General features: G+C 52.9%; 2 protein-coding genes across 24 annotated transcripts in view; one reads left to right on the top strand and one right to left on the bottom strand.

Annotated features, from left to right (window-relative positions):
• LOC125952761 (J domain-containing protein) lies at positions 1–23,520 on the bottom strand. Of its 4 annotated transcripts, none has more exons than XM_049682468.1 (5): positions 23,111–23,520; positions 22,776–22,956; positions 7,281–7,580; positions 5,200–5,301; positions 1–4,714 (listed from the first exon to the last, which is right to left on the bottom strand). In XM_049682468.1, the coding sequence occupies exons 3-5, from the start codon at positions 7,368–7,370 to the stop codon at positions 4,340–4,342; spliced, it is 567 nt and encodes a 188-aa protein (XP_049538425.1). In that variant the 5' UTR covers positions 7,371–7,580; positions 22,776–22,956; positions 23,111–23,520; the 3' UTR covers positions 1–4,339. The 4 variants fall into 4 exon arrangements, with proteins under 4 accessions (XP_049538425.1, XP_049538415.1, XP_049538434.1 ...); XM_049682458.1 differs by having other exon boundaries at positions 22,772–22,956; XM_049682477.1 differs by lacking the exons at positions 22,776–22,956; positions 23,111–23,520 and adding an exon at positions 8,333–8,463.
• LOC125952475 (tropomodulin) overlaps positions 14,632–27,702 on the top strand; it is a 25,373-nt gene continuing 12,302 nt past the window's right edge. For 4 of the 20 annotated variants that reach the window (XM_049682001.1, XM_049681947.1, XM_049681982.1 and 1 more), the window contains exons 1-2: positions 15,045–15,189; positions 17,438–17,915. In XM_049682001.1, the coding sequence (XP_049537958.1) occupies positions 17,838–17,915 (78 nt within the window). In that variant the 5' untranslated portion in view covers positions 15,045–15,189; positions 17,438–17,837. Of the gene's footprint in view, positions 14,762–15,043; positions 15,211–17,437; positions 17,916–24,057; positions 24,442–26,608; positions 27,106–27,702 lie in introns of those variants that run through there. The other 16 variants (XM_049682076.1, XM_049682095.1, XM_049682104.1 and 13 more) reach the window with 13 other exon arrangements.

The raw sequence follows: 27,702 nt of genomic DNA on the forward strand, positions 1-27,702 counted from the left end.
CACAAAATGGTTTGTTTTATTCAGTGTAAAAGAGGGATGTGTAGACGTTCGCTAGACGCGGTGGTGGTATCGGAGGTGTAGCTGGTATTGGAGAAGGGTCACGGTCGGTCGGTCGGTCGGCCGCCAGTTACATTTAACAATGCTTCTCTACCGCCTTCGTTATTATATTGAGATTTCGCTTCCGTTCACGACACACTATAGCTGCCACCAGTAGCTGAGAGCTGGCGACATTGTTCTGATACGGCGATACAACGCACACACGCACTCACATACACACACACACGCCTACGCAGACACGATTTGTGGTAGGTGAGGTGGTAGTGATCGGTAAGCTAATTGTGTTGGCAGAAAGGGGTTTTCACACGTTCCCATTACATTGATTCTGTTAGAATGATTCATATAATTATGCTTTTTTGCTTGTTTTCTGTTTTCTCTCTCTCTCTCTCTCTCTCTCTCCTGTCCTCTCTCTCTCTCTCTTTCTCTGTGTTTTGATTCCGGTTGCTTTCGCATTGATACCAGCTCATTTCAATCGATAATGGACTCACCAGCTGTCACGTACCCCTTACACCCAACAACATTCTGTAATTAGCTATTTTGTATATCATCGTCATCATCATCATCATCATCATTATCATCATCGTCATCGTCATCTTCTCGTAAGATATGGAATGTCGTCGCGACACTAAATCAATTCACAATCAACGAACCATTTATCTGGTATATAATTTATGCTAGCGCACTGTCGCGCATTCTTCGCATTCTTGTGTTCGGTCGGTTTCTACTCTTCTCTTTTTAGTCCAATCGTGGGACATGAACAACATACAACATCGGCTTCGGTGCGTACTTTATGCTTGCTTTTATGAATATATATATACGTATAATATATAATATATATCTGTATATGTATAATTGTGTGTATATAAGAATGTATACGGATCTAAGAATGATTGGTTGCTTCACCACCGACCCACGCCAAGACGCTCTCCCTCCTCCTCCTCCCCCCTCCCTTCCCTTTCCTTCTAACTCTCTCAACTACATTTCCGTTTCTTCCTCAGCCTCAGCTACAGCTCGGTACAGAACAGCCTTGAACAGAGGGCCGGGGGGAGACAACAACGTAAAATCACATTTTGGGAATGTCTGCAGTCCGCATAAACCTTAAAAGAGGAGGGGGACCGTGGGCACGATGAGGGTCAGGGCTTTAGCCAGTTTTAGCGCATAGCTCTCGCATTGTTTTTTTTTTGTTTGCCGAACTGCTTTGGACCTAATGTTACTCTAAATCTTTTGCTTGCTATTCTCATTCCAATTTGGCACCATGATGTATCGATCCTTCCAAAAATCACACCACTTTTGAAATGGTGGTAGGGGAAGGGAAAAAGGCAATCCTGGAACCAGCTAGGGGAAGGTGTAAATAGAGATTCAATAGATTTCATATATGATTTCAATATGTTGCTCTAGAGAGCGTGCTCTGCTCTGGGCGCGGGATGGGGGGGTTTGGGGAAGTTTTCAACAAGGCCAAGGCGATGTGCACTACTTAGAATCTACCAGGGTATCTGACAAAATGTTCCCTCTTTTTCTTCCAACACAACAAACACCCACCTTTTTACTTTCTTTCTCTCTCTCTTTCTCTCTTTCTCTCTCTCTTTCTCTCTCTCTCTCTCTCTCTCTCTTTCTCTCTCTCTCTCTCTCTCTCTCTCTCTTTCTCTCTCTATCGCGCCGGGTCAGCCACTTGTCTGTTTGCTGATTCTGGATTGAGTGCGCTCAATTGAAATTGTGGTTTGCCCAGGACCGGGAATCCGGGCGCTAGCTGGTGGCACTCCGCAAATAACACAGCACCCAAGCAACCACAGCTTCTCCCTTCCCATTTTCCCTTTCAAACCCGCATGTCAGAATGTCAGGATGTCCAAAGCTGGGCTCTTTGGAGCGAATTTTGGGGAGGTCGAGGGGTGCGCGTTGTGTGAAGGAAGGAAATGGAATCAGTCTCGAGAGCTTGTTGATTGTTCTTCGAGCTTCGATAAAGCGGGGTTCGGTGATGGCAAGCTTCTCTCAAAACTTTCCTTATCCTCTCGCCACCCAACTCCACTTTTTACCACTCCTTTATAACATCGCAGAAAATAAAGTGTTGGATAAAGATGCCTACAGTTGCCTCCCTGCCTGCGCCAGCTCGAAGATTAATTCCTTTCTATCCTTCTGATTCTCAGTAAGCAGCGAGAGAGCGAAAGAGAGAGAGAGAGAAAGATGGATGTGCCACTAAACGTGCTCCACCTTCTATTCTATACTATACGTCGTCTCTTCAATCGCGTCTCTCCGCTAGAGCTTAAAGGGCATTCGGATAACAACCAAGACCGAAGGTATGGGTTTCAACCTACGCGTTTCTTCGCGCTTGCCCCCCATCCCCGCTCTCCCACTTCTCTCGACCCCGTCGACAGCCGATCAATTGTGCTTAAGCTAGGATTCAAGAGGATCTTTTTGTCTTTGTGTGTGTGTGTGTGTGTTTGTGCGTGCGTGTGAATGTATGTGCGCTCGTATGCTACAGGGATCAGGGGTGTGGATCAGTATCGAACGCGCATCTCGAGAGGAGTGGAATGGAGAATTTGCGCATTATCCGCAAATTATCCGCTACAAACAGTTTGTGAGTTTCAAAAATGGTTACAATTCTATGCAGAGCCGCAGAGGTTTGGGCCTTTCAACCGGCCCTTCTAACAGTTTTCAGGATTTATATGTCCTACGCGGTGTCTTTGTGTGTGTGTGTGTATGTGTACATACTAGTAATCAGAGAATCATATCATTTAATGTATATGTATCTATGTATATGTATATATATAATTGTTAACAAAAATATCTTCTTCATCTTCTTCTGTTTCTTCTTCATGCTAGCAGCTTCCGCCGTATGCCCGGCATAACTCGTACAGCATTTGCGCTACAAAATAGAGAGCGTCCGAGAGACCTACACACCCGGTCGGTCGTGCACTTAGATCCCTTTCACTTTTCCTGTATCTCGCACCACCCCTCCCCCTTCCCCCCTCAAACAGTTCCCAAATCACCGCGCGCGCATGTGTTTGTGTTAATAGTGGCCAAGGTAGAGGCCCGCGACGCGCGGTGTTTGTGCGCCCGCGTATGGAAATCATTACTCTTGTCGTATATATTCTGTCGTCTTACATCATTGTCTCGATGGATTGCAGCGTGTGCGCGGATGTTGTTGTTGCTACTGTTCTTCTGTTGTTTCTAGGGGTTCGTCGTTCTCGCGTCATCGCATTTTGCATCCATTTGCTGTTTTTCCCTCGTGTTTTTCTTCATGCATTTTACACCATATTACGTTTTGTTTCTGTTTCTGAAAGAGGCTCTCCTCTCTTTCTGCCACGCCGTGCAAAAAGGTTGATTGATTAAAGTGCGCAATGTCGAGTGCAATGCACATACGTTACGTTTTACGTTAACGGTAAACGGTTTTCGGGTAATAAATCGCGTGTGGCTTCGGGGAACAACTAGATCCGACATAAACACATAAACACACGCGGCACACAACTTGCACAACATTGAAATTACAATACACCGATCAGGGTGGGGGGGGGATGGGGAGGGGGGGAGAGGGATTTTGCTTGTTTGCTTTGAGGTTAGGATACAAGTACGCAACGGTGGGCTGGTACGGGCACGCGGGGACGCAAGACACACCACGCTAACGCAACGGAAGAGTTTGAGGTGCGGGTGTTTAGTAAGATTATGATTTGTTTTGTTTTCTTCTTTTTCTTTTTCTTCTTCTTCTTCTTCCTCCTCCTCTTCTTCTTCTTCTTCTTCTTTTTTTCTGTCTCTCTTCTTCATCTTTAATCCTTACTCAATTTCGTTCGGTTGCTTTCCAGCAACGCTTTTCATCCGTGTGTGATTGTGTGTTCAAGTATGTGTGTGTGAGTGTGTGTGCAATTAGTGCCAACACCTGTCCCATTGCCCTCCAGTTTTGTCCGGTTTTGGCGTCAGGAAAGCGAGCAAAGACGCTTGTTGATGACGCTGACAAACACCTCAAATAAAGCATCCTAGATCTGCTGTTCCGGGGTTAAGATGGAGTAGCTCAAATTGCGCGAGATTGGAGAGTGTAAATAGTACAAACTATATAACGGTCGTATAAAAGAATGGTCGACGCGGCCGACGAACGCTTTGAGCAAAATTCGATAACAAATCTATATAAGAAACAAATAGGCAAACAAACAAACAAACAAACTTCACAAAAAAAAACAGGGTGAAGGTGAAAATAGTCACCCGAAGAGTCCACCTTCAGCACCCGCGGTGGTAGCAATAAAAAAAAATACCATAAAAGGAATCTTATAAAAAGTTGAGGGGAGGAGATAGCAGCTTAGATCTCATAGTTGCGGAACTTGTTGACGACCTCGCTGGAGTTCTCCGAGCCCCATTCGCCCTTCCGGCCACCGTAGTACAGCGCGGCACCACCCTCCGAGGCGCGCCGATGGGCCGGGTTTGGTTGGGCGGCGCTGAGCCCGGACGCCGGACCGGCCGAACCGCCGGCGGCGGCTGCGGCGCTTCCGGGCGCGCCCGCACCGGCACCGTCCGGTAGCATCCGGTCCTTGGTTTTCGGGATTGCCCAGTGCATGCTCTGCTGTACGTGCTCCTTCATGCCGAGCCAGTTCTTGTAGCTGATCTGGATGCCGCTGTTGCGCCACTTGTCGTAACTGGCTCGCTTCTCCGGATCGCACAGGATTTCCTTCGCTTCCTGGCATGCCACAGCAACATCAGTAGAGTGTGGCGTGGAAGGGGATGGGGAGCGGTAGTGGGGCAGATAGCAGCAGGAAACGGAAGGGAGTGGGTGAGCGGAAATGGAAATTTTTAAAATATGCAACTTGAGCAACTTGCGGCTGATATGAGATGGAGAAGGATGGTTCGAGCGCGCGCGTGCGTTTGTGTGTGTGTGTGTTCGTCGCCTAGTGGTATAGTTGTGGGTGTCGTACACACACACACACACACACACGGGCACAAACGCAGCGCAGCGCGAAATGGAAACTTGCTGTTGCGCCGGAAATTGTTGCGCAAAATAAAAAAAAACGAACGCGGGTAAAAAATGGGAAAAAATGGGAAACTCTGCATCGTTTTCCATCACCATCAACCGGGCATCAGCATTATTGTCACCAGTTTGCCCCATCATCACCACCACCAGTACCATCATCATCACAATCACCTGCTGGGGCCTGCTGCACTCACCTTCAGCTGCTGGAACTTGGCTTCCGATTCCTTGTCGCCATCGTTCTTGTCCGGGTGGTACTGGAGCGCCAGGATTTTGAATTCCGCCTGAATCTGGTCGACCTGGTGGTTAACCAGGTCAGGAGAACCGGGAGAGTGAGAGAAAAAGAGAGAAGAGAAGGAAAATAGAATAAATTGGAATGGTGTTTCTGTATGTGTGTGTGTATTTGTTCGTGCATTATACCAACGGTCATCATGATCTACGTGGTTGACTGGATTGCATTTTAGGTTAGGGTTGAGGGGGTGAGTGGGGATGGGGGGGTGGTTATATACCGCATAGCACTCGCTGATCCTGGGGCCCATATACCAATGGCAATGGCTGATGGCGGTTGTTTACTTGCGCTCGACCTACTTCCATGTGCTGCGTGTGAGGGTGTGGTGTCTTATGTACAGACCGCGAGCAACAGCGTGTTGCACCCGCTGCACCATCTTCATCATCATCATCATCATCCTCGCATGTGGCACATGTTTACTGACAGGGCCCAGGAGGGGATGCAGGGGAGGGTGGAGGGGGAGTAAGGCCAGACCAGGACCACCGAGGACTACGCGAGGGAGTGTTTGCAGGAGCAGCAATAAACGGGATGAACAACTGCCCCATTAATTCACCCACCCGCTCACCCCGTCACTGATAAGGGATGAGGGTGCGGGGGGAAAACCCCCACACAGCACAGGAGAGTGGTGAAAAAAGGGGTTAGAGGAAGGGGGGGTGCGCGGTTAGTTGGGGTTGGGGGGTGGGGTTGTATTATTACTCTGCAACACGCCCCCTCCTTCCCTGCTCCGGGAGTGGCTCTCGGGCTCGGGATTCCGAAATGAAATTGCTGACAGCCTCACCATCTTCCCTCCTCGCGTGCCCGTGATGGTATGATTGGTTGTGGTGCATCTCACCCTCACCCTTACCCTCTCTTTCACACCCTATCCCCACCGCACACCAATCGATCAACCAACAGGTGGTGCGCGGTGCCTGCCAAGCGGCCATTCCTGGGTCCCGCGCGGGTCCGGAGAGTTTTACGTTTGCTCTCTCGCCCGCTGCCCCTCCCGCTACACCACAAGGAGGATAAAAATGCAGCCAGGTGCAGCTCAATCTAGGTCACTTGCTGTGTTCTCTGCTGTCTTCGCATCGCCATCACCGAAATGTCATCCATAATCTGTTACCACCTCTGTGTGCGCGCGCGCCCGTGTGTGTGTGTTCCTAACGGATTTATCCTCACGGTCACGATGCAGTGAGAAAGCGATGGCCTTGGTGCATTTCGCAGAGGGGTGCACGAAAAAGGCATGGCATGAGTGACATGTCGCGCCATTAGCCATTGCCCTGACCGAGACACTCGACCGACCGCAACACGCCTCACCGCTCTGGTGTCAGGTAAAGTGTCTTATACTTCCAGCTTACCACTACATCCAGGTCATTTAATGGCCTGTGAGATAGGAGACATTCCCACAGGCCGTTCACAGGTCACAGGGCACCATTCTCGGCATCCTATCCAAGCCGAGACAGGTTCCGAAAGGGGCAGATCCCGGACCCGGAAACATGGATGGTTCGGAAGGCCCTAGGCCGTAGGCTTCTGGCATGTAGCATGTTACTTTTAATACGATTAATGCTACTCGATCGATCGCTTCGATACTCGAGAGCCTCGAGAGGAAAGCGAGAGCCACCCGTCTGGGTGCAAAGCGGGGTGGGTGCACTGGTAGTGCAGTTGTCCTGCACTTTAGCTAATGGTATTTAATGGCACCAAACTCCAGAACCGTGGGGACCTGGCCCTGCTTGCTGTGTGCATCACTCCCGGTGGGGCTCGCGTCTCACGACCTCTACTCTAACCTGCATGCGCGACTGCGGTCCCAGACAGGGCCAGGGACAGGGACGGGTCAAGGTAATGGACACGGCGTGATGCGCGCTCGTCAATCGACCTTCAACCGTGCGCGAGCTCCATGCGTTGGCGCGCGCGGCTGCACGCGTGGCGGCACGTCCCACCTCAAGGTTACCATATTCCGGTGCACCGATTTGGCGGCTGTCTAACACACACACACGCGCCAGGTACGCTACCTACCGTGGAGGTTTCGCTGCAGTTCAGCATCGCGTACAGGTCCTCCTTCGAGTCCCGCTTGTAGGTCAGTATGTCTTCCACGCCGCTACTCATGTTAAGAACAAATTGCCGAGAAGAGAATGCCTTCCAGGGAAACTAGTAGAGTCGTCGGTCGACGGACAGGTTCCGGTGCGGTTTCCCGGTTTGCTTGTGGTTCGCTTTGATTGGTGGATTGTATGCTTTTGCTGCTGCTGCTGCTGCTGCTGCTGCTGTCAAACACTGCTCGCGTTGGCAACGTTTAGCGGCTACGTTTCGATTCGGTAGCTGGTGAAGGGAGAAGGAAAGAGAGAAAGAGAGAACAAAGAAGAGATAAGTATCAACGCAGCGATCGGTTTCCGGTGCAGCAGGTACTGGGGGTTCCGAGTAACGAGCTTCAGAAAACGCTCTATTTCAATAACAACAATAACAACAATAACAACACAAACACCCAATGAGCTGTCTACAGGTCGGAACGGTGTGGGACGGCGGCTTCAGAGATTGCGACCGAGCAAAGCACAAACCAAGTGCAAGTGAAGGCCAACGCACTTTCACTGTTCGATGTTTTGTTGCGGTTTGAGCGGCACACTGTTACGCAAACGCACATTCGCGCTTTGATATTCGGGCTCTAGTAGTCCAGGCACTAGTCAGTCAGGCAGCGGCGGGACAGACAGACAGACAGACACCGACGACACCGACGACACCGAAAACACCAACACCAGCAGCTCGCATCGCAACAATCGCTAGCGCAGCGATCCGGGATTTCTTTTCTCCAATCAAACAGACGCACCGACACACCTACGCACTCTCCAGGCGATGTGTGTGTGTGTGTGTGTGTGTGTGTGTGCGTATTGGTTTTGCGCCTTGTTGGTCAACTCCGTTGTTTTGGGGGGCCCCAGGGACGCGAGGATTAAGCCAGTGGACCGTGCTGCACACACACACACACACACGCCCTGGATGCTCCTTTGAGGTAGGTGCGAACACACTGCAGATAGCGAACAGCACACACCAACCTGCTGCTGCTGCGTTCGTTTTCCTACCTGGGTTAGGCAAGAGATGGCCAGCGTCACCGTCAGCAGCTCAACAACAACTGAACCGATTGGTGCCGGAGCCCGAGCGCTACCAGCAGCAGCAGACCGGTGGACACGACGACGACGACGACGACGACGACGAAGACGACGACGATGACGGTGAAGTACTACTCGTTTCGGTGCGCACGGTGGCTCCGGCTGCGGCTCCGGCACCACTCGGGCTCTCGGGCTCTCGAGCGGGTTAAGCGGTTGTTAAACGCCGATGGAACGGAGCGGTTTTCCTGTTTGTGCAAGGAAACTGATCCGAAAACGGAGCACCACACCTGCACCACTTCCCCCCAATATAGACACACACACACGGCCAAGTTCCTAGCCACCAAGAGGTGAGGTACTTCAACGAAAACCACCAAACCAAACACCTCAGGCAGGCTCATGAGGTGTATCTCTCTCTCTCTCTCCGTCGAGTTTCTGTTGGTTTCTCACTTGCTCTCTATCTCTCCATCTCCTTCTCTCTCTCTCTCTCTCTCTCTCTCTCTCTCTCTCTCTCTCTCTCTCTCTCTCTCTCTCTCTATGAAGCTGTAAAAATTAAGAATCCAAAGGATAATTGGTATTCGATTCGAGATTTGAGTTCTTAGGAGAATCTCTCTCTCCCTCTCTATCACACACACACACATACACGCTCTTTCGCTATTTATTTTGGACACATTCAATAACCCCTACGAAGGGCCTACGGGGGGAAAACAGGATGGAGTACGGGGGTATGCGAACAGAGATAAAAGGAGCACGCCAGACCAAAAAGGGATACTTCAGCTAGTAGTAAGGGTGGGTGGATGGAAGGCGCGAAGACGGGGCAGGTGTGCGCTGCGATCGATGGTGAGCCATCGGCAGCCGCCAGCGAACCCTTCGCACACTAATCGATTGCTCCCGGCTGCCCGGCCGCCCGGCCGAAAGGATAACGTTTTTCATTCGTGTTTTTTTTTTCTCAAAATATCATACAAACCACAGCGCCACCTCCGTTCCTCTAAGCCACATACACCACACACACACACACACCCAGACAGACAAACAGGCAGCAGCAGCAGCAGCAGTAGCAGACGAACAACACACATGTGCGAGAGGGTCCAGCATCCATCCAGCAAGGATCCGTCAGCCCACATTTATGGTCCGAGCCGAGAGATGATGTCGCTTTTCGAGCCGCCTACCCACTAACCCCTTCTCTGGCACCGAAAGGGGAATTAAAAATAGTCACCCCTTGTGCCCGTGCCTCTAGCCTGTTCCTGTCACTACCAAGCTAATCTCATCCCCCACCCCTCAACCCCCTTCGCCTTGAGAGCCAGAGAATGAAGCGCGCGCCTCCGCGGGGTCACCTGCTCCAAACGTGCGCGGCCATGCCGAAAGGTGGCGGCGTCCATTCGTTCGCCTACCTGCCCTGAGTGGAGTAGAGTTGTAGCAGTTGTTATTAACTCCCTCACCACACCACACCCGCCACACCATCCCTTGCCCTTTTCTCTGCACGAAAACCACGGCAGAGAGAGAGAAAGAGAGAGAACAGACTCCTGGAGCGGAGCAGAGCAGAGAGCATCGGCATCGGCTGTTGGTTGGTTAGCACATTGTTGCTGAAATGAAAAATGGCGCCCGATTTTCCTAACGTCCCCTTTTCCCCGTTTCCCACCCACCACCGTAAGCTCACCGAGCATTCGAGCCTTCCAGGGAAAGGATAATAATGGGATCTGCCTGCCTGCCTGCCTGCCTGCCTGGCTTCCTACCTGTGCCACCCCTTTGGATCCTCATCATCACCACCAACATCATCATCACCATCAACAGCAACCCCTACGAACCCATTCGCTTCCTTTTCGCGAACGAACACACACACACATACCGTGATTCACACGATGCCACCATTCCAGCACCACGGTCCGGTCTGCGTGAACCGTGGGTTGGCTATGATATGTCCGGTCATGGGAGCTGAGGTGCGGAGAGAGGGGGAGGGGGTGCTTGGTTGAACTACACACACACACACACACACACACTCGCAAGGACTTGCGATGCTGTCGGCAGATAGCCCCCGGTGGCCACTGTGTCAACCCCCCCCCCCCCCTCCGCACCCTCCGCATCCTCCTCACCACATCCCTTTCCCCCCCGGGGGGGAGTTCTGGGGTCTACTACACTTGCATGTGAAGTGGCTGGCTGGCTTCTGCGAACTGCGGTGTATCATCCTCCTTTGTGTGCCTGTGTGTGTGTGTTTCTAGAGGGTGAAGAATGCCACCCAGTTCCCAGCTAACAATGCAGCAGCCTCCGTCTTCCGCGGCTCTCTATCCTGCGAACAATTTGGACTATTCCAATGCCGGGAAGCCCGGGGCAGGGGCCGGGGGATGGCAAACCGTTAAGAATCCTGGACCTGGCGGAAAACGGGGGCGGCGGACGGACGGACGCGCGAACACAAAGGGCAGAAAATGTGGCAGAATGTGGCCAAAGGCACAAACACCAAGCAACAACCGAAATCAAAAGCCGAAAGGAACTGAAGGCCCACGCAACCGACGTCATGCCAACCCCCAGCACCCCCACCCCCTCCCTTTCAGCTAGGCACACTTCGTGCTGGAAGTGACTTGTGCCAGAGTGTTCCTTGAGTCAATGTTGTTCTTGTCGTTTGTGTTGTGTTCGCGCTTCTGCTCGTTGTGCGCTCCGTGTGAGAGTGTGTTGGGTGTCTGTGTGTCTGTGTGTGTGTCTACTAGTGTTTAAAGGGCAAACGCGAACGAAATGGAGCTTTGCCATCATCATGCAGCATCACTTCCTCACCCATGCGCTCGCATCGCAGTTGGAGTGGCAGTTGGAATGACGCAAACCCTCCAAACTCAACCCCTCCCCCCTCCTCTCTTCGATCAGCCCTAATCGCATACATCCCCGTTGAGACACGGAGGTAGCAGCAGCATCGGGGAAAATGGAATTGTGATGTTTCGCAAACGTCCCCAAAGTTGGGGCGCGATTTGGCACCCCCGACGCACCCTTAAGGGCCAACCTTAACGCATCGGATGCCCCTGATACACACACACACACACACACATCGCGCGCCGGCACCTTCTTTGAAACTACCGTTGGCGTGGCGTAATAATGAAATATGATGCCGGCACTGAAACACACAGAGAGAGAGAGAGAGAGAGAGAGAGAGAGAGAGAGAGAGAGAGAGAGAGAGAAAGAGAGAGCCGTGACCTTTCCATTCACCGGCAAGGCGACGCCCCCGAATGATACTCCAGAGAGCGCCTTCCTGGACCTTCCTCCTTCTCCTTCTCCTTCCCCCTGGCACAGGTTGCTGCGAAAACGCCACCAAAGAATCCAGCCCGAGTTCAAAGCGGTAGCGGATCGTGATTTTAACGCGCGCGCACAATCCGCTCCTCAGCCAGCGCCAGTGCACCGTGTTTAGGATATGCGTGTACCGGCGAGCACACACACACACACACACACCGCATCGCGCCACGCTGCAACAAAGTCCAACAACCTGAGGGGCGCAATTTGCAACATTCTTGCAGCGGCGCAACAAAGACCACATAGGGGGTGATGACGGCTGGTGGGTGGGTGGTGGTAGTAACGTGGAGCCCCCTCCCCCCCCCCCCTCTCCCCTTGTCCGATCCGGCGGCATCAGTCGAGTCGAAAATAGTTTTTCCACCAAAACGCTCGCACTCTTACTTCCGCCTTTCTTCCTCTCTTCATCTCTTTCTCTCTTTACTCTCTCTCTCTGTGCTCTCTTTATCTTTCTCTCGTTCTCTGTGTGCGTCTAGCAAACGCAGCGCGCAATTCCGTTTTAAATTTCCGCATTGCGCGCGTCGCAACCGCTTCCTTGTTTGCAGCGCAGCGCTGAGCTCTGACCGTTGGTGGCCTTCGGAAGGTCCCCGACCAAGCCCACCCCCCTTTCGGGGACCTTTCGAACCATGCACCCTTGCTTGCGCTGTTTTTTTTATCTCGATTGACATTGAAAACCGCGAATAAAATCACCAGTAAATTGCTCCATGCGGTTTGTGTGACGTTTACCACCAAAAAGGCAACTTAAAGGGAGGGAGGAGATCAAGGTGGTGTGAGGGAAGGAAGGTGGTGACGAGGGCGCGCAGAGCGATGATGGATATAATTGGCGAAGAAGTCGCTCCGACTGCCCGGTCCTGGCGCCGGAGCTTACCCTCTTCCCTCTGCGAGACTAATTGAAGACCTTCTGCGTCTGTCCCAACCCCATTTCCGCGTCTTTAGTTCCAGTATCATCAACAGCAGCAGCAGCAGCAGTCACAGCCGTTAGCAGCTCGTTTCGTTTACTGGTTCTCCTCGCTGCAGACACACACACATGCAGTGCCACTCTATCCTTCCATAGACGCCTTCATGAGTGTATTTTGCAAAATAAAAAATAAAAACAAGAACCAAAGTAGTAGCAGCAATCGCTGCGATGTCATCACACATACGACTACGGAAGGGGAAAAAGGGGAGGTGGTGGTTGTCCCCTTGGAGTCAGTCCAGCCCAGGTAGGGAGGGGGGATTTTAGATTTTCTTTTCAGAAGACCACCGACTAACGAGCTGACAGGCCAGCCGCGCCGCGTATGTGTGTGTGTTTGCGGTAATTTTGCGAGATTGCCGTGCGTATGACGTATCGAGCAGCAGCTTGCGAGCATTTGCACCCTTCAAAGCGTGCAAGAGCGTACCCCCGTCTTCCCTTTGGGGCCCTCTCGTTCGTGGTGTATGTTGCAGGGACCTACGCATGCACACACACACATACACATACACACACAGGCACACGGAGCATGTGCAGCCGGCATCAGGCGGGCATGCCCAGCACCACTGCGAGATTGCGAGATTAATCGTACGCACGCACGCACGCACGCACAATGGACCGTGGACCGATCACATTTTCAATTATAGCACGTTTCAAAATACACACACACACACGCGCGCGCAAACACAAATAACGCGTGCGCTATTGGGAAGGCAGTGGCGGCGACGGCGGAGACGACGACGAAGACGGATGCACAGATGCTGCTAGTGCTGCAATCCATCTGTGTGGCTCACACACACACACAAACCGGCAGCGTGTGTCCGAGTGTCAGCTGTCCGCTGTCCGCTGACCGGTGCTGGGCCAATGCTTGCGCAACACCAGAGCACCAGAGACGGAGACCGGATTAGCCGGACGGTGGCAGCGGCGACGGCAACCCGTGTACCCGCGTGTGTCACGGGTTCACCAGGCGCGGATCCAGAAATAATCTTTCTAACTCAGCCACCGATCGACCAAGCGAGCGAGCGAACGAAAGAAAATGACAATAAACATGGGAATGCCTTGAGCGCAAACATGCAAAACAAAAGGCAACCGTTTTAGGGGGTGCGCCGGGGAGGTAGGGGAGGGCAGGCGATGGTGGAACCGGGCCGGGCCGTACCGGGCATACAAGCAATGCAATTGCCTTGGCGTGACAGGCGGGCAGGCCGGTTGTGGGTGTTTGTTGTTGCAGAAAAACAGCACAAGTCAACACGGACGGAGAAGGGTGGGGAAGGGTGGTGGATGGTTCCGAGTTCCAGACTAGCGGTGTGTTGGTAGTGTTGGTAGTGATCTCCGGAGTGGTTTTGGCAAATTAGAGCGCTGGCTGGCTGGGGTGCCGGGATTTTCCGGACGAATCTTTCCGCTTTTTTTGCCCCAACCCGCCGCGCAGGTGCAAGGGTGCAAGGGACGGGAGGGTGGTAGGTTGGCTGGTTGGCTTCGGGCTGTTATTGTTAATCGCTTGCTGTCTATTTCGTTTTCCCACGTCAGACAGCAGCAGTAGCAGCAGCAGCAACCTCTTGTTCGCGCCGTGATTTGATCTGCTACGTCACGTCGGGTGAACACACACACACACCCACACAGTTACACTTGCCATCGGGGGTTGAACGAGAAGTGATCGAATCGCGTAGCGGTAATCATCTGCCTCTCGCTTCTCAGCTCATCAACACCCGGCTCGGCTCACAGGCACCGTTCTAACAACCCTCACTCTCTTTCTCACTCTTTCTCTTTCTCTTTCGCTCTCCTTTTCACTCTCCCCCACACGCAAACACACACGCACACACCTACACACTCAAACTCAACGGTTGGACTCGCTGCTCACGTATATAGGACTTCAAAATAGGATTAGCGACGACTGTGTCGTGTCTGTGTGTGTGTGTGTCTGCGTGAGCGCACAGCGGTGGAGCACACTTTTCATGTGTGCGCGTGTGTGCGTGAGGGAAATTCGAAACCGGCACCGGAGCCGGAGATGAAGACGGGAAACGACGAAAAATCCCCGCGGCAGCGCTGCGCGCGCGGATTGCGGATGGCCAGCCAGCCAGCCAGCATGCCAGCCAGCCAGCCGCAGGCCAGTTGGTAGCCGAGTGCCGAGTGTCGCGCGCGCGCCGAACCCGCGCACCGTCAATCCCGCCACACCGAAGCGTGTTACGATCCGAGGGGTGAGAAGGGTGTTTTTTGGGGGGAAAAAGGGAGAGGGGGAGGGGGGGTGGAAATGGATGCTAGGGAGTGGGGGGAGGGTTTCTAGATCTGATTCGAAAGTAGAAGATCGACGACGTAGTGGTGTGTGTATTGATAGGAGATGATGTGGGGATGGGGATGAGATTTGGGGGGGGGGGGGGGGGGGGGGGTTGGAAAGGAAGGGAGATGGTGATTGACCCCGTCGTCGTCGTCGTCGTCTCGGTCGCGGTCGCCGTTTTGGTGGCGGGCTGGGTGCATCTGCAGCCAACACTGTCAGTTGCGCTGTACTCGCCGTTGCTGTCACAACCGCAGCAACCAAACCAAACCCTCGCTCGCTCGCTCTCTGCCCTCGCTCGGCAATTCGGGACCCTTCTCGGGGTGTTGTTCCTCAGTTCCCGTGTGTGTGTGTGTGTGTGTGTGTACCTTCCGTGTTTGTAACTCGCATCTCCGTGTTATTCTCTTTGTTTGTGTGTCTGCGTGTGTGTGTTTGAAGGAGTACATCCTTTTGGGGTGCAAATTTGCACCCTTCGCAGGCCTTAAGGATAAAGGCCGGTCGAGTTCTACGAGTCATTCGTTTTCCACTCCTCCTCCATCTCTTCTTCTTCTTTTACTTCTGTATCTTCTTACTGTGGGTAGACCTTGTCCCAACACTTTGACCATCCCCCACCCTCACCCCTTTAAACCGGTTCCGGCGATTCGCAATCCGTGGCTCTAGCCAGCCTTTGCAACAACAGGAACAGGAAGCAATACGTCGTACCCGTTAGCATGGCACGCACGCGCGAAGCGAGAGAGAGAGAGAGAAAGAAAGAGAAAGAGAGCGCGAAAAGGGATGAAAGGGGTGTGAGGTGGCAGCAAAGCAAGCAAGGGGGGCGCGAGATTATCGTGCGCGATCGCGAAAAAGGACAAATACACACTGAAAGAGAGAGAGAGAGAGAGAGAGAGAGAGAGAGAGAGAGAGAGAGAGAGAGAGAGAGAGAGAGAGAGAGAGAGCGAAAGGGAAGAGGGGCGCAGGAGGAGAAGGGTACCAGTCAAGTGGTTTTGCTATTTTCCAAAACGCAGCATTTGCCGCTCCAAGTACATATATAGTGTTGTAGTGCCTTGTGCCTGGTTCTAGCTCTCTAGTTGGCTGACTGGCTTCGAGCTGGCCATTGAACAGCTGGCAGCATCTCGCGAATTCACGCTCCGTAGTGTGTGTGTGTCTATTTCGGGCCTGGTTTTGTCGGGGCCACGAAGCTTCCTTTCTCGCTCGCTCGTTCGCTCGCTCGTTCGCGTTCGAATCCTTGCGGTAGGACGATGATTAACGAATCGGTTTTGCCAACGGGGGTGAGCCACCATGCGCCTCCATTACCCTGGCTCCAGGTTGGAAGGCGGCGGCTGTAGGCAGGGCGTGTGTAGTGGTGTGGTTGGCTGGCTGGCGCCGGTTCAACCACTTGAACTCCGTTGCGCCTTCTATGCTTCTCTCTTTCTCTTCTGCGCTCTCTCTCTCTTCCTTTATCTCTTTTCCCTTGCGTGTACCAGTGCCAGTGTATTATCAGTGAGGCACACCCCTGCGCTCTGTGTGTGTGTGTGTGTGTGTGTGTGTGTGTGTGTGTGTGTGTTAGAGTTCACGTGGTGAAGTGCTCATTGTGATGTGTCGGTGGCTCGACGTCATCTTTGGTTGGTTAAGGCTCTGTTGTCCTGACATTAGACTACGGAAAATCGTGATCTACTCGAGCGATCGAGCGAGCGAGACAGAGAAAGAGACGGCAGAGCAAGAGCAAAAGACAGTGTGCGAGAGAGAGAGTGGTGGTGCCATGGAGGGACGCATTGACGAAATTTATGTAATCCATCCGCTCATCTATCAAAGCCACCAAGCCAGCCCCAGCTACCAACTACTGCTGCTACTACTACTGCTACTACTACTACTACTACTAGTAGTAGTACCACCACCACCACCGTCAAACACACGCAACAGTGAATCCAAAATGGAAGGAGCCACCATTTCTATCCACGTTTTTCCTCTCTGCCTCTAGCGCCCCTTCCCCACCCCCGCAAGCATCGACGAGATCGACGATCTTCGAAAAGGAACCAAAAAAAAAACCGCGCGAAAGCCGGAAAATTTCGGAAGAGAAATACAGGCGGAGAATAGCGAGAAAAAGAATAGATAAATTAATGCCTGCGAGGTGCCCAGGGTGTGTCTGTGTGAGAGAGAGAGAGAAGGGGGGGTCACTTGAGGACGGGGTCCCAGGGGAAGGAGGGGATCGCGATCGTCCGTTTTGTAACCGGAAATGGGAACCCTCGAATTAGAGGAGGGGGAGGCTGTACTAGCCGAAGCCGGAGGAAGCGATAGTGAAGGGAGGGTGGAAGGGAGGGAGGGGACGATTTCCATGTTTCTTCAGTTCTCCTCCCCCTCCCCCTCTCTTCCGTTCTTCGTCTGTTTCCCTGTTCTTGCGCCTTGTTTTTGTTGGCGACGAGGATCGCGCTCAGCGTCAACCATTTCTCCCTTTCTCTCATTCTCTTTTGGCGCGCGCTCCATCCCTCTCCACCACTCTCCCTTTTCTCTCTTTCTCTCTCTCTCTCTTTCTTTCTCTCTCATACACACACGCACACTGACGTTGGCACAATCTGTCCCGTGGTCTGCGTGGCACATTTATGTATAAATATAAATCTCTCTGCAGAGGCAACTTGAGGCCGAACCGAAACCGTGCAGTACAGAGCGCCACCGCCACCACCACCACACGCCACGCACAGGAAGGAAGCGACGGCAGCACGCGAGGCGCGAGGAAGGTGGTAGTGGGCAGGACGGACGGACGGGCAGACAGGCAGGCAGGCAAGCAGGCAAGCAAACACGGGCAGTACAAGCAGACAAGTCCGGAGGGGAGGAACCGACCGGCGCGGAAACCCTCGCGCACCCTGTCCGTCAAAAATAGAATAGTTCAAAGTGAGTTCAGGCTTCGGCGAGTTCTGTTCAGCGCGGCGTATCCCGCGGCCCGATCGTCCACGGAATCATCGGCTCCAAAGTGAGTGAGAGGAAGAGGAAGAGCGAGAGAGCGCGAGAGAGAGGGAACCAACGGAGTTATGGCGGAGACGTACGAGGAGTACGAGGAGACGCACCATGTCACCAGAAAGTCCGTAACCACCTTCAAGATCGAGGAAGTAAGTACACACACACACACACAAACGCTTAATCGCCTCGGCTCGGCTTTTGCACCCCCTCCCGCCATCTGCCTTTTTCCCGCTTCGATGTTCGATCCCTGGGTCCCTTGGATTAGGGATATTGCCCTATTGTGGAAGGGATTTGATGCGCGAACTTGCTCTTCAACAGCGTTCCTTCTCACGCTCTCTCTTTCTCTCTTTCTCTCTTGCTCTCTCTCTCTCTCCCTTTCACCTTCCCAAATGCTTTCAAATGCGAGTTTGTGCTGCGATTTCGTTGCTCTACTGCTGCTGCTGACGCTGACGCAAAAGTAAAAGTCAACAACAGGGTACACCCGGGCCTTTGCCGTGCAGTGTGTGCGGTGCGGAGAAGGGGGAGGGGAATTCGAAAACAAAAACGGCAAAGTAAACCCACACGTCACACACACACACACACACACGGTCGCGCGAACAACGGGCGGAACTTTGGAACTATTTTTAAATGTTGACCACACCAACCTGACGACTAGCAGCAGCAGCAGCAATCATGTAGCCAACACTCACTGCTACACTAGGCTAGTAGATACACACAAAGCGGTATCTCTTCTTCCCGACCTCCTTCTGAAAAAAATGCACACACACACATTCGTACACAGCACACAACACAGCGCCACCGAGAAAGACGAACCAAGCCAGCCGGTCACAAAGAGTGATGAATGATTTCGACCGATGTGCGCCACCCCCGCCCCGCGACGCGTGTGTGTGTCTCAGTGTATGGGTGTGTGGGGTGGATTAACGTATGTTGCAGAAAAACCCCCTCCTCTCGCCGTCATCGCCCCCGTGACACGCCATCTCGCTGCCATTGATCCTTTTTTTTGTATATCTGATGTGCTGAATCCTTTTTCTTGGATTTTCTCGCACTTCACTTTCGCAAAACACGCCAACTGCGCCGCCAACTGTTTCCGATCCGACATACACACACACACACATACATGAGCACGTGGATATCAGGATCCACCAGGGACAGGGTCGAACCTTGCGGATGTAGGGCATCAGGCGATTGGTTGGTTGGTTTAATCGCTGGCGGCGCTCCAGACAAGCCGCGAGGGTCCGCGCGCCCCTCGGGGACCCTGGGCTACCGTACCATCGCTCGCGCACAGCGTGGGGACAACGAAGGACACCGGGAGCATGCGGTGTGTGTGTGTGTTTGTGTTGTTGTTGATATTTTTTTCTGCTCCCCCAAAGGAAGGGAGGAGGGATGTTTTCGCGCGGGGGTTGTCCCGTTTGACCGAGGCCATGTCCGCGGGTTGAGCTGGTGGCCACACGACAAACACTCGTCGTCGTCGCCGTCGTCGTTGTTGTCGTTGTCGTCTTCGGCGGCGACGATGGACAAGCGTTCCAAAGGCCAGGCCAAAAGAAAAATCGCACCACCACAAGCCGAGGGGTGGCGATAGCAAAGGTAAAGCAAAGGTTGTGCCCTCCCTCACTCCCTCCCGGCCACCGTTCCGTTCCGTTCCGTTCCGTTCTTTGCCCCTCTGGCTATGCTCATGGTTGCGAGTGATATAAATATCCATCTGTATTATGGTTTTACGCAGATGTGGAGCTCGTCATCGAGCTCGGCTCGGCGTGTTCGGAGTCGCTGCTACTGCTGCTGCTGCTGCTATTGATATGCTCTGGCCGGTCTTAAGGCATGGGGCGGGGGAGGAAAAGGGTATTGGATAAGGGGGGGTGGGAATGATGGTAGAAGCAAAAGGTTGGAAAGGACAAGCGAGAAACAGGGGGGTTCGCGCAGGAGAACGGCGGCTTCGGCACGGTTGGCTGCTGCTTTATCGATTGCCGCTCATCATCATCATCATCATCCTCGTCCGATGAAGTCCTTCAGCCTTTGCCCTATCAGTGTGTGTGTGTGTGTGTGTGTATGTGTGTCGCTGCTGACAGATAATTTATCCTTTTGATGCTTCTCATCCCATCCCGAAGGCCTCCTTCTGCCCCTCACTTGCTTTGCGCTTCTGCACATTAACTTTCCAGCTGCTGTTGCTGCTGCTGCTCCTCCTCGAACCGCGATGTCGCCTATTTCAATGCTCATTCTTTTTCTCTCTTCTCTCTTTCTCTCTCTCTCTCTCTCTCTCTCTCTCTGTTCTTTTTTCCATTGATCGTTTTCTTAAATTTACCACATTTTTACACATTACTTCCCGGTCGCTACGGGGGCCTATTAGGTAAGTTGATACCCCCACCAACGGAGACCACACACAAACACAGACACATACACACAGACTTACACTGATTCACACACGCAACATCGTGCGGAGAGGTGCGGCTGGTGTGCAGCAATCAATCGGCGTAGGGAGGTGTAGCCTTGCAGTCGGGAGTCTGATCAAGAATCGTGGTCAATAATAGTAACCCTTGCGAATGAAGCGCCATTATCCCACACACACACACACACACACACAGAGTGCCACAATGGACACACTATGGTGCCTTTAATCAATCAATCAATCAAGCTAGCAATGGCTGCTAGCCGCAGTCACACACACACTCGCACACACACGTTCGTTCGTTCCCACAGCATACAATGTGTACTCGGAAGCCACCGCTCAGACCAGCCCCGCAGTGGGTCAATTTATGCTGCACAATGGTTGGGATCGCGAACGCAAGAACGCACTGTCCACCATCCCTCTACACATTGTTTTTTTTTTTTTTTGCATGTTCGAGGTGGTGATGGTGAGATGAGCGGAATAGCCGCGGCTTCTCGGTGGTGCGCAATGGGTTTTCGGCCGCCACATCTCACGCCGTCACAATTGAACACGCCCGGCCGAGGCCGAACTGAGGTGGAATTCAGTGACATTCAGCGCACCACCACCCGCGCCCGCGCCCGCATTTTGTGTCTATGTGTGTGACACGACAATGAGCCACTTTGTGGTGAGGGCGATCGTGACAATCGCGGCGCCGCCGTTCCACTTCTTCGCGCTTGCGCTCTGTTTCGCGCGCAGGTTTGATCGCCCCCCAAAAGAGGGTGCTCTAGCATACGGGGCGAGAAGCTGTAGAACGCGGCAGTAGAGTTCGAGTGTGTGTGTGTTCTGACCTTTCGTCGACACGATATCGACATCGCGACTCTTAGGGCCTGGTGTACCTCTGGTGGGAGTCTCGATAGGTCATCGATCCATCCATGCGGTGTGTGGATCCATCAAAGGAGACTCTTTGTGAACGCAATACGCCATACGGCGTCAGCCGAGCCGAGCGTGTATTGTACTAGGTGTGTTCAAGGTCCCTTTCTCATAGTCTCCCCCTGAGCATGTTACTTTTCGGCCCAAAACGTCTTGAGTGGATTAATCGACCCTCTGGTACGCAAAGTTTTGGATGAAATGTGTGTTTGCGTTTCTTTTTTTGTCGTTTCATCTGTCAGCATGTCCACCTGTGGACAGTTGCTCGGCGCAACATTTGGGTTTACTACATATTTGGCATCTGGTGAGCTGTGAGCTCGTTTTTCTCAGGGGCCCACGCTTGAGTCGCGGCCGAACAAGCTTCTTCGTGCTGCTGATGAATTGCAACGATCTGCGCAAACAGATCTGGCGAGGCGAGTCATCCCCCCGGGGTTACACTAGCCTGGCCCTATCAGCTCAAACGTGCATCCATATTCCATGGTCTCCTGGTCTAGTCTATCGCGAAATGGCGCAGCGCTCGCCCGGTGCCCGGTCGCCTTATTTGTTGTCCGAGACGCAAACATTGCCAACAGTGCAGCAGCAGCAGCAACAGCCTCTGCTAATCTCGGTCTCGGTCAATTGAGTCTCAATTGACCCTGGAGCGCACCGCATACCCGGGGCATATGAGAGTTTTGCTACCATTTGCATCGACGGGCTCGGTTCCAAAACGCAGCGCTTGCCAACAGCTCACAGGATCGCACAGGTCCTGCGTGCGAATCCGTCGATCGTAAATCAAAGCCCCCTTTGCACTACACACGGGGCGCACACAAACAAGATGTGGAATGCGGCGCGCGGAAGGTAGCAGCAACTGCCGGTAGGTCACACCACCCGCTTTGTATCGCTGTTTCGCTGGCAAAACCATTTGGAGGTAGTCCAGACACGCGGCCATCCAGTGTACGGTTCGGCGCTGCCTTTGTGTACCCCTTTTGCTTCGGGGTGCAAAAACGGGGCGACAGGCGAGATCCGGGCGAGCGAGCGCTTTGTGTACGCTGCTCTTCCTCCTCTTCCTCCTCCACCAAATGGCCGAGACGAACGTCTTCGTCTTTGTCTGCCAGCCAGCCAGCCAGCCAGCCAGAGGCGGAATAACGGACGGTTGCTACCTTCATCCGGGCAAAAGGCCTTTCCAGTGAGACGGGGCACAAGCTCCAAACACACACAGCCAGCACTCGTAACGGGTACCGGGGGGGAGGTCACGGCTGTCACGACGGCCTACCCGCGCGTATTTATTGCCCCGCGAGAATTCGAGAGAATGGGTCTACCCTCCATATGGCCTTCGCGACTCGCTCGCTGCCGCCGCCGCCGCCGCTGCCTGGTTATTGCAATTGCCCGGAATCGGAATTAACGCATCAACGCAAGAGGTCATCATCGCCCTTCATCGCATCGCCGTTGAGCTGCTGACGAAGAAGAAGAAGAAGATGAAAAGTAGGAAGAAGGAAGCCATCTCATTAGTGCTCCTTATTTGGTTAGGAAGCGGCAACGTTACCCTTTTCTGCCGAACGCTGCTGACCTGGCCTTTGTGCCTCCAAACAACCTTGCCACCTCCTGCTACAACACCCCAGGCAAGGTGCTGGGGTGCTCGCTACCGATTGGCGCCCACTACGCCACCGGGAACTGTATGTGCGTGTGTGTTTGTGTGTGTTTTTTTTTCGAAAATTCCTCCGATTATCGGATGCTACTCACCTACCTGGGAAATAGGTATGCTTGCTTGGCTTGGCACAGTCCGGATTGATCCGGAAAGATAGATCTGCGATGTCGTGCGCGGTCCACACGTCACGTTCACGTTCACAGGGCTGCGCTCTGTCCGTGATGGTTCCTCGCTAGAGAGCTGGTGGATCAAAACAACAACAAACAAATGGCTCGCGCTGCTGCTGGTACCGCCAACGCGGCCGTGTTGTGCGCAAGCGTGCAGGTAATTCGATATACGTTGACAGATGGAGAAGAAGAGAGAAAAAAAAAACAGAAAAACAATCAAACAAAATGTTTTGCTGGTGGTCGCGGCCGGCGCGATAAACCACGTACCGTGGCTGGTGGCTCTGCTCCGCTGATATGTGCTGATGTTCCAGCATCCGCTCACGGTCACGGGACACGACAAACAATCACAATCAATGCGTCATCGCCGCTGTCATCGCCAAACACGCACACTCACAAACTCTGGCTGCGTACGGCATACGTACGGGGCCACTGACAGTTCGCTGCGTGGCACTCAGTGTTCACCGGTGGGCCGAAGCTGGATTCGTCGCTCTGTGCAAGGTACTTTAAAAAGACAGGTAGCTTCTTAACCGCTTTGACAGGTCACCATTTTGAATTTGTTTGACATTCATAGCAGGGCGCTTTTATCAACAAAACCACGTGAGTTTCAAGAAGAAGAAGAAGAAGATATGGGCAAGTTTGGTGGTTTTATCAAGGAAAGTACCTGATTTCACTCTTTTTCGGATGTTTAAATGATTCATCTCTCTACTTAAGATCAATCGAGCAACCGAGTTATGTTTTACAGCGAGTGAGCACGGTCCAGGAACGCTAGCTAGCTCTTGTTCTAGGCCGGGTGGCAAGACCTACGGACCGATACCATATTGAAACACTAGGAAGAATTTTGAGAATATTTGCATAAACTTCAACTTTCGTGCCACTTTTCGTGAATTTGAACTGTCGTAATACCACAGAAAAGCGAAAACAGCTCCGAAAAGAGCGTTCCCGAAGTAAACATCCCATCATCCCGTGAATGTCAAACTCTGAAGTTTTTTCTAAAATACGATCGAGGATTTGTTCTGGATAAAGCTACCTGTCTTTTTAAAGTACCTTGGCTCTGTGGCTTGCATGGAGTTGTATGGAGCCGGATGCTAATCTTTGTCAAACCAAACCGAACATATACAGATGAACAGATACAGACGCAGCAATCAAAGAGTGTGTGCTAAAGGCCCAAGCCTATTTAAACATATTGAGTCAGGGGGCATTGTAGGCGCAATTAATGCGACAGCTGCGCCGTACGGCTCGATTCCTGGAACTCGCGTTTGACAAGCGACCTGTCAGTGCTGGGTACCTGGGCTGTAGTGGTGTTGGTGGTGGTGGTGCATGAACACGCTGTTTCGCCCCTTTTAGCTGCGCCGCACCCTTATACAGAGAGTGCCCGCGTAGCCACCGACCGACCCGAGGTTGTACACGTAATTCATGCTCATCAGCAGTAGCAACAGCAGCAGCAGCATCACTCAGTTATGCGCTAGCTGCCAGAGCGGGCTGTGTTACCTCACCCGAATAAAATCCGCCCTAGTGTGACTTGGTGTCGCCGTTCGTCGCGCTTCGTCGCCGTTTTTTGCTGCCAAAAACCCAATTTCGCTGTCGCAAAGTTACCGTGCGTATGTGTGTGCTGTCGTAGCGATAGGAGCCTCCAGGACTCCAGACACCAGAGAGGCCTCTTTAACTCAGTGCTAGTGTATCTGTGTGTGTGTGTGTGTGTCTGTATGTGTGTGTTTCTGTGTGAGAGTGGTGTCTAGAAAAAAAAAAGCGTACAAATTATGCACGGGGTCAACCAGCAGCAACGGAGATGAAGTCGCTCCCGATGCGTAGGGCCGTGGTTTCCGTGTGGCGAAAGAAGGGTGCTCCACGATCCGGCCCTAATAACCCCCTTAGCACTGCTCACAGCCGTGCGGCTTCCTGAGTGCATTCTGCATCCTGCTTCCTCCTTTTTCTTCCCTCTTTCCCGTTACCCGTTCCCTACGCTGTCCTCTTTGTCAGGTCCTCGCTGTCCTGAGCCCATTTTTCGATGCCTACCCCCGCCCATGCACCCCCTCCCCCTTTCCTTTTACGGGGTGTAGGCTATCACGCGGTCTGGCTTAACAGCTCACTCTATCTGCGCCCGTCCAGGGCTGACTCATTGCTGTGCGTGTTGTCGCGCCCTTGTTGTGCGATAGGCCAGGCTGTGAGGCTTCTTCGCCGTCTTCCTTATGCCAATAGGCACTGCACTCTAGGGGTTGCAGTGGCGCACCAGCCACCAACCATCTGACAGCTCCCGAATCCCGCTGGCTGCGCCGCGTTCTGGTCACGAACTGTCAACGGGCCACAGTGGCGTCCGTACCGCAACGCGCGCGCGGTTCCATTCAACCCCTCTACTCCCCGCCTTCATCCTCCCCCCCATGGTATCTCTCTCTTTTTTATTGTATTGCTCCATTTTCCTTATTCCACGCGCGCGCGTCCGCGGCCCCGTTGCCACCGCCCCGTACCACAATTATAACCCCTTCCTCGACCGAAAACCCTCGCCACCCCCCCCCCCCCCCTCCAAACCAATCATCTACCTCGATACCCTGCACCCACCACTGCAAATTTATGACGGCATTCAAACCAACCAACCAACCAACTCCCCTTTGCGCATCCCCCTCTCTTCGCTTGGCGCGCTCCAAACAACATATCGCCCGGCCGGATCAGTGAAAGCAACACCGCCTCCGCCACCACACAGCCCGTTGTGGAGTGGACCCGCGCTTGGTGGGCCACAGGCCGGCCACAACGGTCCCCAGGCCCGCCCGGGGAGCGATCTTGCAGCGACTGCAAGCCCAATCCGGCAGCAAACGGACAGCAACCCCAGCCCCAACGCTCCCTCTCCCCCCCGGGGCGCGAGTTTCTTTTGGTTGTTTTTTTTTTCTATTTGGTTTTAGTGGTGGCTTATAATTGCTCCCACTATCGCTGCAACCCCCACCCTGTGAAAATCGACATTTTCCCAGACACCCCCACCGCACCGTAAGCCCTCCTCCTTCTCCTGCTCCCCTGCTACAGCCTCTTCGATCGGTGCGGCGCCAGTGCGCGAGAACGGTTTTTTGGCGCGCTCCGATCGAAACCCCCCCCCCCCCCTACTCGTAGGCTCTATGATACCACCGACCCCCAAACCGCACCCCCTCCCGGGGGCCACCCCTACCCCGTAACCTAAACCCCAATTTTTGCAGCCAAATTCGACTCTGTACAGTTTTTCGTGTTTGTTTTGTATGCATTTGTACGTGGTGTGTGTGTGTGTGAATATTGTGTGTGTTTTTTATCTTCTTTTATTCACCTATTTTCCCCCACCCTCTCCTTCCCCCCCTTATCCTCTTCTTTCTCTCTCCTTTCCTCTTTTTACACATTTACGCGGACAGCTGAAACTCCCATAAAGTGCAGCTAAAGGTGCAGGGCCACGAAGTCTCCGTTTTCCGTTAAGAACTGCTAACAAAAAAGGGGTTGAAATAACATTGCCCTCGTGTCCGAACACTAGTAAGATGAATGCTACATTCTTTCATTCTCAAAACCCGAAGTTGACTTGGAGTTGAAGGAATGTTTCTTTCACTCTTAACCGTGGCTCGGCCCCAAATGCAATTTTATTTCAACCTAGGCCCCACTGTTTGCACCCCTTCTCCCGTGTGTGCGCCTTGTTTTGTTCCGCTCGGCTTCCCTAAAACAAGGCACACACACACACACGGGAGAGGGTGCTAAGAGTGGGGTTTTCCTTCAGCCTCCTTTTTGGTCGTTCTTAACGGGTAAGTTGCTATCGTGGCCCTGCAGCATAAGAAGCCCTAAGCTTTAATAGTTGTCGCTGTGCGTGTATGTGTATGTGTGTATGTGTATCTGTATGCGAGGCGTGCGTTTGTGTCGTAGTGCATAAAGAGCGCAAAAAAAGTAAAAAAAAAAGTACAACTGCAACAACTGCAACAACAACAGCAACAACAACAGTAACCTAAAACCTAAAACCCCCCAAAAACTATCGCCATAGACGAGCGGCTAAACCGAGCAGCAAGTAAAACAGAAAGACAAAGCGAAAGAGAGAGTGTATTCCGTCACGACTGCGTGTGTGTGTGTGTGAGTGTGTGTGTATGTGTGCAAGCAAGAGAGAACGAACGGGGGTGCAAGCAAGCAAAAACAGAGCCAACCAGCCAACCAACCATCCAGCCAGCCAGCCAGCCAGCCAGCCAGCCAGCGCAATAACCATTCAAAGACCCCGGTTGTACGCGTAGATACAAAGAAAACAAGAAAGCCTTCCCCCCACCCCCAAGTGCAACATGGTAAGCTTTCGTTCGCCTGCGTCACTCTCTAGTGACCCTAAGACACAACTGTTCCATACCGTTCAGCCCCCCCCCCCCTCCCCCTCCCTTCCTCCCATATCCATAGCTCAATCTTCCCTCCGTGGTGTCCCCACCTCCTGTCTCCTGCATTTTCCGCAACACCTTTCGACCTCGCATCCCTTCACCTCTCTATAAAACGTCATTCCTCGGTTCGATCTCGAACCGGCTTTGTGTGTCAATGTGTGTGTGTTTTTTTTCATGTGCGTGTGCGTGTGCGTGTGTGTGTCTGTCGATCATGCTCAGCAAACATCTGTTTCGCTAGCCTCACTCATGACGAATCCAACCCCCCCCTCCCCCTCCATCCCTTGCACCCTACTGCCTGCCTGGTATCTAATGCCGCTGTTCTACTGCAATGCTTTAACTGCTGCCGCGACTGAAGCTCACTGGTTCGTGTAGCATGCAGCCGCCCACTGCCCCTCCCCTGCCTAATGCTAATAGCCTATACATCATGCCGTAATATGGCCGCGTACCTTGATGCAACATTTGCTGTATTGGTCGGTGGTCAGTCTTCGAAATACGCAACGGCAACAAAAAAAA

Source organism: Anopheles darlingi, chromosome X, assembly GCF_943734745.1.
Source record: "Anopheles darlingi chromosome X, idAnoDarlMG_H_01, whole genome shotgun sequence".
NCBI classification, from domain to species: Eukaryota; Metazoa; Arthropoda; class Insecta; order Diptera; family Culicidae; genus Anopheles; species Anopheles darlingi.

What these genes read in the sequence shown, in the direction of transcription:
- LOC125952761 (XM_049682468.1), bottom strand. Translation starts at nt 7,370, where the DNA reads ATGAGTAGCGGCGTGGAAGACATACTGACCTACAAGCGGGACTCGAAG. An exon ending in ACTGCAGCGAAACCTCCACG is followed by an intron (nt 5,302 to 7,280) that starts GTAGGTAGCGTA and finishes GTTAACCACCAG; the next exon opens with GTCGACCAGATTCAGGCGGA. An exon ending in CCAAGTTCCAGCAGCTGAAG is followed by an intron (nt 4,715 to 5,199) that starts GTGAGTGCAGCA and finishes GTGGCATGCCAG; the next exon opens with GAAGCGAAGGAAATCCTGTG.